Consider the following 13,595-nt stretch of genomic DNA (forward strand, 5'->3'; position numbering starts at 1 on the left):
CAGAACACTTCCCCACATGCAAGATAAACTGAAGTTGGAGAAGAATGGTCTGCATTGAAGGCAACTGGAGTTGCTGCATTTAAGTGTTTGCACAGCCACAGTTAAGGAATGAGACTGCAGTGTACTAGAAGAGCTCATAAAACTAAGCTGCTCTAAAGAAAGGATGATCACAGCTTCTGCTCTGTCTAACAACCTTCTGCTAACAACCCCAGCACAGCTGCACTAGTTCAGCTCACTTGTGCAGGAATTACTTCTAAGCATAGAAAAGATATTAGGGGAAATGCTTTCTTACAGCACTGAGTAGCAACCACTGGTGCAAGGGCTTAGTGATTTCAGACACCCATTTAGCCACTGTACTCTCTTTACATGCTCAGTAACATGAGAGGGAGTGTTTTTAACATGTCTAAGTAAACATCCCTACTTCCTTTTTGTAGGACAGCAAATGCTAGAGGCTAATGTATTTGATAGAGCGCTAATGTGAGCAAATAGCTTAACTTTATTCATTTCTATTAAAAAGCCATAGAACCATTGCTTTTAGAGCAATGCAACTTATCTAAGCAGGAAATTCTTTTAAAGAAACTTAGTGAGAGGAAGCTTTTAACACAGTATAACACAAGCATTTAGTTTACTTCCACTTGTAAAAATAACTGAAAAAGTGACTGCTCATGAGTAAAACCTACCACCTTTTCCACAACTGCAGGACTACTAATAGCCTTGAAATATTCAAACAAGAACACTTCTGATTAAGGCAGCTGGAGCTAGAACTCTGTCCTCCAGTACCAATTTATAGGATAATGGTTCTCTAGCCTCTGCTTTTCATGTTTTGTTCTAAATTAGAAAGAAAATAATTCCTAATGTATTAAACTCTAAACTGGAAGAAGGATGTGTACATGTAGCAGAAAATCACTGGACATCAAAGCTTCCTTGTAAGATTCTGCCCCTGTGGAAATCACTTGAGTTTCTCATCTGTAAGTTCTGCCAGAATAGGACGCTGCAGGACAAGATGGCCAGAAACACCAGTTTTACCATGCATAAAAACCCAATACTGGTTTGAGAGAAATGGCCTGGTCTTTGCCACTTATGACAAGTTTCAGGCATGGTAGCAAACCGTGTTAGAACAACTTTATTTCTTCACAATCTGAATAACATCCTCATCTTCAAGAGTGTGGTCTTTACCAACTTTTTGAGGGTTGTGTTTAACAGATGAGCCCCAGACCAGTGCACTGAAAGGAGAAGAAAAATCACATTTTAAAGGCTTAGAAGTGTAATCGGCAAACAGCAGAACAACAGCTATTTCTGTCACAAAGCTAATACAGAAAGCAATGCTTACAAGCTATTTTTGTTCTCCTCCAAGTACCTGGATGAGTGGTCTGTGTGAACCAGAGTATGAGCAGATCAAAACAAAGTATGAAGTCATCCAAAATACTTCTGCATGCAGGACAAGGGCCTGTAATGCTGCATCTAGCACTACGTTCAAATATAAAGAAAAGCATTTTCCCCATAGAGGAAATTTATCCAGGAAAGAGCTTTAATTAGCTTTATTAGCTTTAGTTGTCATAGGGAGACCTATCCCATTCAACATTTAAAAAAAAAAAATAATCAAACCCTCAGTTCCCTTCTAGTTTACACAATTATCAAAGAATATACCAGGAGGCAGATTATTTTCTATTCTCTATAAATCCTTCTTTTACAATAATACTTACTATTTAAAGTCTTTAATAAGATTTTTGTGGATCTTCATGCAAAAATCCTCCACTGTGGTCTTGCAGTAAGGTAGTACCACAGGAGAGGTATAGTCTGGGAGCTGCCCTTTAGGTTTGGTGTAGCTGTAACACAGATGGAACATTCAGTTGATACCAAAACCTCCTCTTCCCTTTCAACTCATCATGAAATTTCACAGGTTATTCACACTGTCACCCTTGGTGCTTGTGCCAACTTGCACTAGTTCAGTGGGGACAACAGATATTCTGTAAATTGTTTGGTGTTCTTAAGCTGAAAACTCATCAGGGTAGCAATGGCTGCAGCAGGTTCTCCCTTGTAACTGCAAAGGTTTATCCCTAATGAACTTTCTATAGTTGCTTGAAAGAAGATGAAACAGGAACAGTTGATGGAAAAGAACATTTACAGTATTATGGTTCTAATTTGTCATTTTTTTCAGTGAAAAACTCAACATATATTAGGAAAAAAACCTGACAAAATCTATAACCCAGATACCTAGACACACTGAATCCCATTTTACAATACATTTTATATTGTCACAAGAAGATAGCTACATGTTTAGAAGACTACCATTACTGCATTATGAGTATTAATAGATTCATCCATAACTTTATGCAAAGAAATGCATTAGCAGTACGAGGTAAACCTGTAATAGAGTAAAAACATCTGAAAGGGTAGATGGAGAACTGAATTCAGTTCTGCTAAGAGAGCCGAATGCATGCCTCTCATGAGAGGCTGCGAAGAGGTATTTCTGAAATTCCTAACTTTGCACTAAAGTTTACCAGAACTCTTATGTTTTCAGGAATTTTTAAAAACTTATTTTGGACTTGATTTCACAAGGTCCTTGTCTAATTCCCCTACAAGAAGTTCAAAACACAGCACTTGTGCCTGTTAGGAAACTCTGTCCATCACACAACAGACAAGAGGAGCACAATCTCCGATCTGCAGCTCAAACATACTTCAGTGAGAAAAGACATCATCATTTGAAAGCTAGAGTTCTATGCTAGTAGAAAACCATTATAAATTAGTAATCTTTCATCCATTCTTGAGACATTCCTCAGTCTCAGCCACCTCACACTTAGCTCCACAGAAGGCAACAATTGGGACTCACATTCGTACTAACTTCAAGTAGTCCCAAATTTTCTCCAGCAGATCATCAAAGTTCCAGCGATGATGAGCAGATATTGGTACACAGTGGGGTACTTTGTAAATAATATCTAGTTCCTCAATGGAAATCTGGTCAATTTTATTTAGGACGTAAATGCATGGGATGTAAACCCTGCAGAGAGAAGGAAATACTGTTAGAGTGGGCTAGCAGCAATACACTGCTACCTTCAAAAAAGCTTCATTTTCTTAAGAGGACAGTAAGGTGCTAAACAGGACTTGTTGATACCACATTGCTAGCTTAGCTTCTGGGGAAAGCAAACCTCGGGGACAATGCTTTTCTTTGAACAATAAATTGCAAGTATGCCAAACCCAGGGTCCCAACAGTACCTGTTCCCTTCAACAACGTCTATTAGGTCATCAGCAGTGGCGTCGCTGCGCAGCGTGACATCAGCATTGTGGATTTTATATTCTGCTAAGATGCTCTTCACTGTTTCAGTATCCAGTTCACTCTGAGGACACTGAACATAGACACAGGAAGGAATGGTAGAGTTTACAGTCAAATCAAGTATTACAATTAATAACGCTAACACCTAGCAATCATTGCATATAGGTTACTAGAAATAATAGCTGCATTGGAAGTTATTGGACTTGACTATGATTTTAACACAGTTAGCCTCAGGAAAGGGAAAAGAAGATTTAAATCCTAACAGCTGTATTTACCTTAACGCCCCAGCGACAGCTGCAGCCAGACATTTCAGAAGCAGTGCCTCCTGTCAGTCTGGCACCAGTTGCAATACAAACCCATGTTATCTACTAGTTCCATGCCCAGACCACCACATGTTAGGTACCTCAGTCCCAGAGCAGAGTTCTGGTTTTTGGTATCTCCAGCTATTTCTACACTTTTAAAGGTTCAGTGGTAAATGGGAAATGAGGAGCAGTCCAGGTTGCAAGGTTTGGAACTCTCAGAAATCTCTAGAAGAACGCTGCAGCCACCAAGCGAGAGGCAGTTTTTGCACACTCTCCTTTGGGCCTCCAAACTTGTAATTGTTGGAAAGCAACCAAGTCTCTGATCTGGGGGTGGGGAGGTGGTCAGGCTCCTAGGACAGCTACGGACGGCCTCCAAGAAAAGTAGCTGACTGCAGCACAGTAGAGCAGTTCAGCTTCTAAAGAATTCATAGCACAGGAATGGTCCCAGGCACACCATTAACTGCAAATCACTCTTTCTTCAAGCAATATTTTTTTTATTTTGGTTAAAGAAAACTTCCAACTTACTGTGGCTGTAAGGTTAATGCCTCCTTTATCCTTTTTTTTAAAGCCAATATTGGGGGGCTTACTATTCAGGCGAATTCCAAATCCCTCCAGTTCATTCTCAATGATTTTCTTGTGACCAAGGGGTTTCAGCACATCCAGAACAATCAGAATGAGATTACACGTTCGAGCAACTAAGAATCAGAAAAAGAAAGTAATCTCTCAGAAAAGTACGCTCGCACAATCTGAGGCAAAACAACATGAAGTATGGCTGAGTGGGCTTGACAATATCAGGAACAGTGTGGCCAGCAGGAGCCAGGCAGGGATGGGACCCCTGTGCTCGTCACTGGTGAGGCCCCACCTCGAACGCTGGGCTCAGGTTTGGGCCCCTCGGGACAAGCAGGCCCTGGAGGGGCTGGAGCGTGTCCAGAGAAGGGCAGCGGGGCTGGGGCAGGGTCTGGAGCACAAGTGTGCTGGGGGGCGGCTGAGGGGGCTGGGGGGGTTTAGCCTGGAGAAGGGGGGGCTGAGGGGAGACCTTATCACTCTCTACAACTGCCTGAAAGCATGTTGTAGTGAGGTGGGTGGTTGGTCTCTTCTCGCAAGTAAAAAGCAATAGGATGAGAGGAAGCAGCCTCAAGCTGCATCAGGGGACGTTTAGATTGGATATTAGGAACAATGTCTTTACTGCCAGAGTGGTCAGGGCTTGGACCAGGCTGCCCAAGGAAGTGGTTGAGTCACCATGGCTGGAGGTATTTAAGAGACGTGTAGATGTCCAGCTTAGGGACATAGTTTAGTAGTGGACTTGCCAGTGCTAGGTTAATGGTTGGACTCAGTGATCTTAAAGGTCTTTTCCAACCTAAACGATTTTATGATTCTCTATTAAACCCTGAAGGCCAGTACACTTGTTATTTTTAAACTCCAGTATACAACTGAAGTTTGCAGTGCTGGCCAAGCACTGATAGACAGATCCTTACGTGTTATATGAATCAGAGAGGCTGGAAAAGTCTTCCTTCCTGTCTATATTCAGAGCCCAGAATGATGGCAATAAGCTAGGTAAAGAAATGAAGACAGCAGCCTTGTTTAATATGGGATCACATCTGCCTTCAAAAAATTGGCAATATACTTTCACTGCGGTGCCAACACAGAGCACAAACTCAGCAAATGCATAAAGCCACAACTGAAAACAGAATTAAATTAAAGCAGCTACTGCTTCACATCAGGCAGCTCAATTCCAGCATACAATTCAGCTTTTTAAAGACATGAGAAACAGTGATTCAACCCTTCATTCTCATAAGCTGCACTAACTGAACCAGTGACAGGATGCTGCCTCCAGCTCAAATGTACTCACCTGCAATGACTTGCCGTCCTCTGCCTTTACCATCCTTGGCACCTTCAATAATTCCTGGGAGGTCAAGTAGCTAGTTGTTCAGAGGAAGGAAAACAATTCATGGGAAAAATATTTCTCTTCATGGAGAAAATAAATCCTACTTTCACCTGTCTCCTAAACCAGCTGACTCTGCTGCAAATCAGAATACAATATAGCAAAATTGTTTCCCCTTTGATTCTTATACACTGTATTATCCCTGGTGCCCTATTAGTACAATGGAACAGATCATCTCATACAGAATATGAGAACTACCACAGGAACTTCTCCCCAGAGCACAGTGAAGAGCAGGGTAAAATTAGTGCCTCCTGGAAACGTTTCCAGTGTATTCTGAAGCACTTCCACATGCCACTTCTAACCTGCTAATGTCAGGCTAGACTATTCAGCCGTAACACCACTGCATCTATGTATACCACCTCATCCTCAGAGACACAAAAAGATCTCACCTGTATCTTTGCTCCTTTGTATCTAATGACTCCAGGCACAGTAGTTAGCGTAGTGAATTCATACGCTGCCACTTCAGAGTATACACCAGCAAGATTACTTAGAAGAGTAGATTTCCCCACAGATGGAAAACCCACAAACCCAATTCGGGCATCACCCGTCTTTGCAACATCAAAACCTGCAAATAAGGAGCAAAAATATTCAGTTAAAGATTGACATTTTCTATCTTCTATGGCTCTGCACAGCGGTCCCAGTATTACTTTTACTATGGCTTGAGTGAAAGTCTCCCTAACAAGGAGGATGAGCATGAAACAGACAGTTCACAGCCTATATATTGCCTTGCACCACTCTGTCTGTGTAGCGCTCCACGGCATGTAGCTGTCACTAAAGTGTAGGCTGCAAGGCTTCCCAGGGGGCTGTATTTCGCTTGGGGTAGGTGCAGCATTCCCCTTAAGCACCGCAGCCTACATAGTTCACACCTTTATATACAAAAATGGGTGCCTGCTGCAAAATGCTTCTTCATTTAAAACCCGTAAGATTTCTGCAAATACAAGATCATATTAGCCAGAATGCAGAAGTCCTTGCATTTACAGTTCAGCAAAGGCTCCACCCCAAAGCCCTAGAAAGGGCCACAAACCACGGGTAAGGTCCTGTACCGGGAAGGGCAAGAGGGAGAGAAGAAAGCTGCTCTGACGGTCTGTAGCGATTTCAGCGGACAAGAGCCACCCCCGTTAGATCGATTCCCGTCACACACCCCCGCTTCAGCAGGGAGCCGCGGCCGCCGGAGCCTTCCCGCAGAACCACGCACCTTCCCCGGGGCCGCCGCCGCCGCCTCCCTTGGGGGTGATGAGCTCCCGGCGCAGCTTGGCCAAGCGGGCCTTCAGCAGCCCCAGGTGGTGAGCCGTGGCCTTGTTCTTCTGCGTCCGAGCCATCTGCAAGAGCACGGAACCGAGGGCTCACCGCCGGGAGAGGTTCTGCGGGGCCGAGCCGGGCCGGGCCGGGCCGCCCCTGGGCTCCCGCCCGGCACCTCACCGCCCCCCGGTCTGGGCCCCGCCACCCCTTCGCGGAGCGGCCCCGCGGCTGACCCGCCCCGGGCCCCGCGGCCGCCCTTCGTGCCTGGCCCACACCCGGCTGGGGAGAGGGTCGGCGCGCTACCTCAGCCTCGATCTCCGCGATCTTCGCCAGCGTGCCGCTCATCTCGGCGGCGGATCTCGGCCCCCGGCCGCCACCACCGCAGCGCCCCTCCTTAGGCCCGGCCCAGCAGCGCGCAGGCGCGCGGCGGCCTCTCGCGGGGAGCGAGGCCTAACGCTCGCGAGAAGCGGCGGGCGCGCGCCTCAGCGGCGGGCGGGAAAGAGCCAGCGGCGCGCGCCGTGCAGCCTGTGCGCTGCCCTGGCCCGAGGCGCCGCAGCGCCCCCTGGGCGGCCGCCGCCGCCCTCGCGCCCCCCGACAGCGGCGGGGGCCGGTGTGAGGGAGAGGGCGCGGCGGGCTGCGGCGCCGCGGGGAGAGGGACAGAGCGTGGTGCGTGTGAGAGAGGCGAGCTGAGGCAGCTGGGGGCTGTAGGGACCGGCGTGAAGCCTATGATGCCGGTGTGAGAGAGAGGCGGCGAGAGGCTCGGGGCGGGGGAGAAAAACGGCCGTCGTGAGGGCTTGAGGTGCTCGTCTGTGAGAGAGGCGCTGGGGCTGTGGTGCTCGGACCCAGCGTGGCAGCCGGCGTGGGGCTGAGGGTGCTCCTCTGTGAGAGAAAATGTGCGCGAGGTGTGGCGATGAGAGGGGATGGGGCTGTGGGGAGAGGCGGGGTGGCTCGCCCGCCACGGAGCCGGGGGCACTGCCTGCCCCTGAGGGGAGCTGGCGTGTGCCCTCCCCTTGCTTAAACTGGACCTGGCGCTTCGACGTACGTGCAGGTCTATCTCTGCCCTTGTCTTCGTTGTAGTCCACCTGCAGTGCCGCTCGTCACCGGCTGTGTAGGTGCGCACGTGTGTTCCGCAGCCCTGCTGGTTCGGGCAGAGCCGCTACGCTGCTCGTAGGGCCGCCGCCGGCAGCTGACGCGATCCGGAACCAGGACTTCCATTCCGAACCTGTCGCTCGGCTCCTTTCAGCTGAGCCCGGGCCATGCCGCTTTGCCCCGGGGACATCTGTAACTGTCCACTGAATGCAGGCTAATTAAACAGATAAAGGATTTTTCTTAATGGCCCCTTCAGACTTTAAAAAGCCGAGTATCTCCAGCTTTTGACAGTATTACAAGAGGCCAAACAGTTGGATTTGGAATAAAAAGTATTTTTATGACATAAGGGAATACGTTTTGATAAGTTTTCAGGACTGTAGAGCCTCCAAGTTTATTTCCACGTCATACTCTGAACTGGAACCATTTATAAAGACCATTTTCTCCATATTCAGCAACCTTTCCAGGAAGGCTCTTCTGTCTCAATTTATTACAAAGTCTGTTTTTATATGAACGTATCTAAATGTAAAACTTAACATGTTTTTTAAACAAAAATACATTCTTCTGCTGTAGAAGAGTTTCTAACAATGCCTGCAGAACGACCTGCCACGTCTTCAGGCAGGATTCTGAGTATTGTAGGATTGACAAAATTTAACTAACCTTGTAACAATTTTGGCAATAGAATTGTTATTGATCATTAAGTCTTCTTTAACTTAGAGTAAAAAGAAAAAAAAAAACTGCACTAGTGCAATGGAAACCGCACTGCTGTTTGCTACCTCTTTCTGCCTCTGCATAGCCCCTTCTTGTCTCATCCTAATCAAAAAAGCAGCCTTTAATGTCATAAACTCTTTATAGTAGGAACTGTCATTAATATAAGCTTATACAGAGCTTACTAAAATAGAATCTCAAATAAAATGGGATTACTCTTCCTGGTAATGTTAGTGCAGCTAAGCTAGGGTAAATATAAATGCACCTACCACTGTATATTTGTTCATGGTTTTCTAATTATTCCTTCTGAACAATATCTGTTTTCAACATAGGACATAGCAGATTTAGTCCTGGTGTAAATTTTTCCCATTTATTTCAGATGGAATTGGACTTGTTTATGCTTCAGCTGAATTCAGCCATACAATCAGTCCATGTTTGTGGTCCCTGCTAGTAACAGGAAAAAACACTGAGAAAAATGCAAATTCTGACTGCTCCATCAGGGTTTAAGACCACCTCTATTTTTGCAGTAGATGTTGGCAAACTTCAGAACTTGTTGCTAGCAACAGCAATAGTTGTTTTTGCAAACTCACTCCAAATCATATATATTTAGTCTAATTGAAAATTGTTTTTCCAAGTGTGGGCTGAATAAACAAAGATGTTGATAAAATATACGGTTTGAAAATGTAGTTACTGGGTGGCTTTTGTTTTCCTGGTATAGGTATCCATATCGTTCTTAACACACAATTGCTCAGTATACGCTCTTAAATCCTTTTTTTCCCAGAACTTTACTCAAGCAAAGATCCTATAAGGAATTTAGGCACCTAAAAACTCCTATCAGTGTTGAGCACTGTCCTTAATGACCTGAAGGGAGTAAGAGTTTAATTAATAAAGATAACTTGTCTTTTTTTTTTTCCTAGCCAGATTAACACTTCCTAATTGATTAGAATATTTAAAGTAGTTCATATTATTTTATAACAGCACCCTCTTTTAAGCTTCAGAAAGGCTTGTTCAATAGAGATTGGTTCCAGGTTGTGAAAAGGGTGTAATTATTTTTATTTACTGTGATCACTGTTGTGAGTTTTTTGACATAAAGGTGTTCTATGTTATGTGGTGCTTGGAGAACAGGTGGTTATGACCATGGGAGCTTAGGCGTGACAACAGAGAAAGTGACTGAAAGGTGGGTAATTGGGAACGGATTAATGATGTCCACTGAGGACAGCACTGACAACTACGAAATGGAGAGCAAATGATAAAAGTTTATTAAAAGAAAAAAAGATCAGGCAGAGAAGGAAAAAAATAAGGAAAATATTCACCGAAAATTGGATATAATGTTAGAAGAGGAAAAAGCCCCCAGTGGAACCAGAAGGAAAATTAAAAGAGATGCAAGAGGCTGAGATCTACTTGGAAAGTTAATTGAGATTCATAGTGGGCACTGATGGAAGATAGAGTATGTGAATTGCCATGTTTTTCTTAAAATGTATATGTATGTTTTTTTTTAAATTGAGATAATTCTATTTAGGAAATCTAGATGAAGAGCAAGAGGGGATATATTTCCAAAGGTTGTAAATTGCACAACAGTTGCTGAGTCCATCTTTCAGGTGGCCAACTGCCTACTGTGTCAGACAACACCAAATAAAGTTTCAAATACGGAGTAAAAAAGCCTAAATGATCAATGAACTGATAAACTGAATCATAGAATTATTAAGGTTGGAAAAGACGTCTAAGATCATCAAGTCCAACCACCAACCCAACACCCCCAGGCCTCCTAAACCATGTCCCCAGGTGCCACATCTACACGGTGTTTGAATGCCCCCAGGGGTGGTGACACAACCACTTCCTTGGGCAGCCTGGTCCAAGCCCTGACCACTCTGGCAGTAAAGACACTGTTCCCAATATCCCACCTAAACCTCCCCTGACGCAGCTTGGGGCCGTTCCCTCTCGTCCTATCGCTTGTTCCTTGGGAGCAGAGACCAACCCCCCCCTCACTCCAGCCCCTCTCAGGCAGCTGCAGAGAGCGAGAAGGGCTCCCCTCAGCCCCCTCTTCTCCAGGCTAAACCCCCCCAGCCCCCTCAGCCGCCCCCCAGCACACTTGTGCTCCAGACCCTGCCCCAGCCCCGCTGCCCTTCTCTGGACACGCTCCAGCCCCTCCAGGCCCTCCTTGTCCCGAGGGGCCCAAACCTGAGCCCAGCATTCGAGGTGGGGCCTCCCCAGGGCCGAGCACAGGGGCCCCATCCCTGCCCGGCTCCTGCTGGCCACACTGTCCCTGATACAAGCCAGGATGCCATTGGCCTTCTTGGCCACCTGGGCACACTGCTGGCTTGTGTTCAGCAGTGAAAGTATCCAGCATAAGCATTTTTCTAATTATATTTTTGCTAAGGTAAGGAAAGCAATACACTACAGGGTGTTCAGAAAGTGCAGGAAAACTGCATCTGAAATAAAGCCTGTCTCATCAAACAATCAAGAACCATGACACAGTATGGAATCAGTGATTGGGAGTTCGTGTTTCATCATGCTGCAATGACAGGAATGCGACTGAAATGGCACATACCTCATTAGCACGATCTGAACGATGGAGGGCTGTAGCAAAAATGGATTTCAGAAATTCATATTCTACACACTCCAGTCCTGCTGACTCATTGATTTTGAGCAAGTCATTTCCTTTACTTGTGCCTCAGTTTTATTTTTGCACAACAGGAATGTGCAGTTGCCACAGAATGATTGAGACTTTGATGTTTCCATAGCACTGCCCTGCGAGAATGGTAACTGTAGATTGCTTCAACGGGAGAGCTGAGCAGTTAATGCATTTAGTGTGTTTTCTGTCCAACTACCAATTTTAAATAAGCTGCTTCATTTTGGGCCGAATTCTGAAATTCTTTCAGAAACAGCTATTATTTTAGCTTGCGTAAGACTTTTACTTGCATGAGATGCCACCTAGGTATGTTGAGAAGAGGCTTGCAAGTCTTTTGGATAACCATGTAAAATTTACCGTTGTAAAATACGTGTTAAAACCTGTGAGTATGAAGTCAATCATGATAACTTGTGTAGTGTATGCTTCATTAAAATCCCATAAAGACCCTTCTTAAAAACAGGCAGCACATGCTCGCTTAGTTAGGTATTGTTTTAATTCTTTTTTCTCTTCTTCGGTTTTATTCTAATAAATAACTTCAATGGCAAAATACTTGTGGGTAACAAGTCTATTCACAGAGGACAGATGACCTCTAAAGGTCCCTTCCAATCTAACCCATTCTATGATTTTATGACTGAGGTCGTTTTAGCTTAAGAGCCACTCTGGTAGTACAGCACTTGTGGTTTTGGTAATTCACCTTGTGACAGAAGCTGTGGAATATACCGGCAAACAGCTGCGCTAGTGCTCCGTGTGTTTGTGGGCTTGCTGGGGACTACATTTCTAGCTCAGCGGTGGGGGTGGTGATTTCTGCAGCATTTTAAAAAGTGGGAGGGAGGTGATGGTGAGGAAATCAAATCATGATTGTAGGTGAAACAAGGCTCTTGAAATTTCATATCCTCTCAGAATTATCACCAGCCCAGTGAAGAACAGTCTGTATCAAATTATAACCTCAACCTGAGTATTTATGATTTTAAGAATTATGGGAATGGGACTGTAACCAACCTGCCAGTTCCCTTATGAAAAAAGGGTAACTGCAAGTTAAGGCAAATAGAGAATCTGTTCTTTTTAAGGTAATTTTTCTCATTTTTCTGTGATTTTTTTTTTTTTTCTTTTACAATTTTGCAAACTTACCTTTGGGTTTTTTCTGTGAATTGTACTTTGATTTGAGAACTGGCTGCTAATTAACCCTATTTTTGTGCTTCAGGGAAGAACTGCTCATGCTGAAGAGGAGACAAACCATTTTTAAGGTGGTAATAATGAGCTGCCTAAGGGCCAGCCTCACACCCATGCGGAGGAAAGAGATTTTGAGAACCCGCTATCAAAAGGTACGATTGGTTTTTGAGATCCATTAGTACTGAGTCTTCAGTAACACTGATCACCTGAGGTGACGTGGCTCTGGAAGCTGACGCAATTCACATCTTCACTGACTCTTGGGGCAACAGAGAGAAAGTTGTGTATCTTTCGGATGTTGGAAGAAATACAGATGTAGCCGTTCTTAGTTGTCTTCCTGGATTTACTTTTTTTATGCTGGTTTAGGTGGTATTTATGGAGAAGCCCTTCTCAGGACAGCACAATAGTTTAGCTATTAATCTGTAAATACCAAACATTTGCTACTTGCATTGCATATTTAGGATTGTATTGTAATGTATGTTCTAAATGAGAAAGTTGTCTGTCAGGTTTGCTTAGCTAGGCATGGATGCCTGATTCATGGCGAGTCAATTAGATGGAATCCTAGGCTGTATTCCCATTTTGACCAGATCCTTAATGTGGCAATCTTGTTTTGAATGGCTCGGGTTGCTTTGCTTCCAGGCAGTCTAGAATAAGATAAACTGGGCAGAGTGAAGAAACGAGGGGAACAAAAGGGACATTAAGTATTGAAGTTTGGCTTCCAGGACTGTGTTAAATGAGTTCAACAACCAAAAATTCTGTAGTTTAGCCTCAGCTCCCCAGACTTTGTTGTGGACTGCCATGCAACAGATGGACTACACAGCATGAGTGCAGTGAGGAGAGGAATCAAAAAGAAGAAGAGCAAACAGTGCCATTTTCCCTTTTGAAAATAACTCTTTTGCATACTTTTCATAGCACTATATACCTCCCTCGTATACAATTAGCAGTTGCTGTCGTGTTTGTGAGAATGCTAGGTATTTTTAAACGAGAGTTGTTTGTCTGCTTCTAGAGGAGAAAGCTGACAAATCACTAACCCACGGCTGGATTGCAGAGGAAACTGCGCTATCTTCAAGTCTGACAATACTTGCTGCTAGGGTTAGCATTCTCATGAGATGGTTCCCAATAAAAAAATTGAGCAAGCTTTAAAAAACTAAATTTAAGTAATAATCAACCTAACAAGTAATGAGTGCTGAATTAATTGCTTGTTAGATCAGTCGCAGTTAATTAAAATTCCAGTGAAAGCTCAGAAAACCT

At 44.6% G+C, this 13,595-nt stretch overlaps 1 protein-coding gene across 1 annotated transcript; it reads right to left on the reverse strand.

Annotated features, from left to right (window-relative positions):
• Positions 1 to 1,107: 1,107 nt before the first annotated feature.
• DRG1 (developmentally regulated GTP binding protein 1) lies at positions 1,108 to 7,217 on the reverse strand. The gene is made up of 9 exons (XM_064466373.1): positions 7,058 to 7,217; positions 6,711 to 6,834; positions 5,905 to 6,080; positions 5,423 to 5,492; positions 4,099 to 4,268; positions 3,214 to 3,344; positions 2,831 to 2,998; positions 1,704 to 1,826; positions 1,108 to 1,223 (listed from the first exon to the last, which is right to left on the reverse strand). The coding sequence occupies exons 1-9, from the start codon at positions 7,097 to 7,099 to the stop codon at positions 1,124 to 1,126; spliced, it is 1,104 nt and encodes a 367-aa protein (XP_064322443.1). The 5' UTR covers positions 7,100 to 7,217; the 3' UTR covers positions 1,108 to 1,123.
• Positions 7,218 to 13,595: the final 6,378 nt, after the last annotated feature.

The sequence above is a fragment of the Phalacrocorax carbo genome, chromosome 15 (assembly GCF_963921805.1).
Source record: "Phalacrocorax carbo chromosome 15, bPhaCar2.1, whole genome shotgun sequence".
NCBI lineage: Eukaryota > Metazoa > Chordata > Aves > Suliformes > Phalacrocoracidae > Phalacrocorax > Phalacrocorax carbo.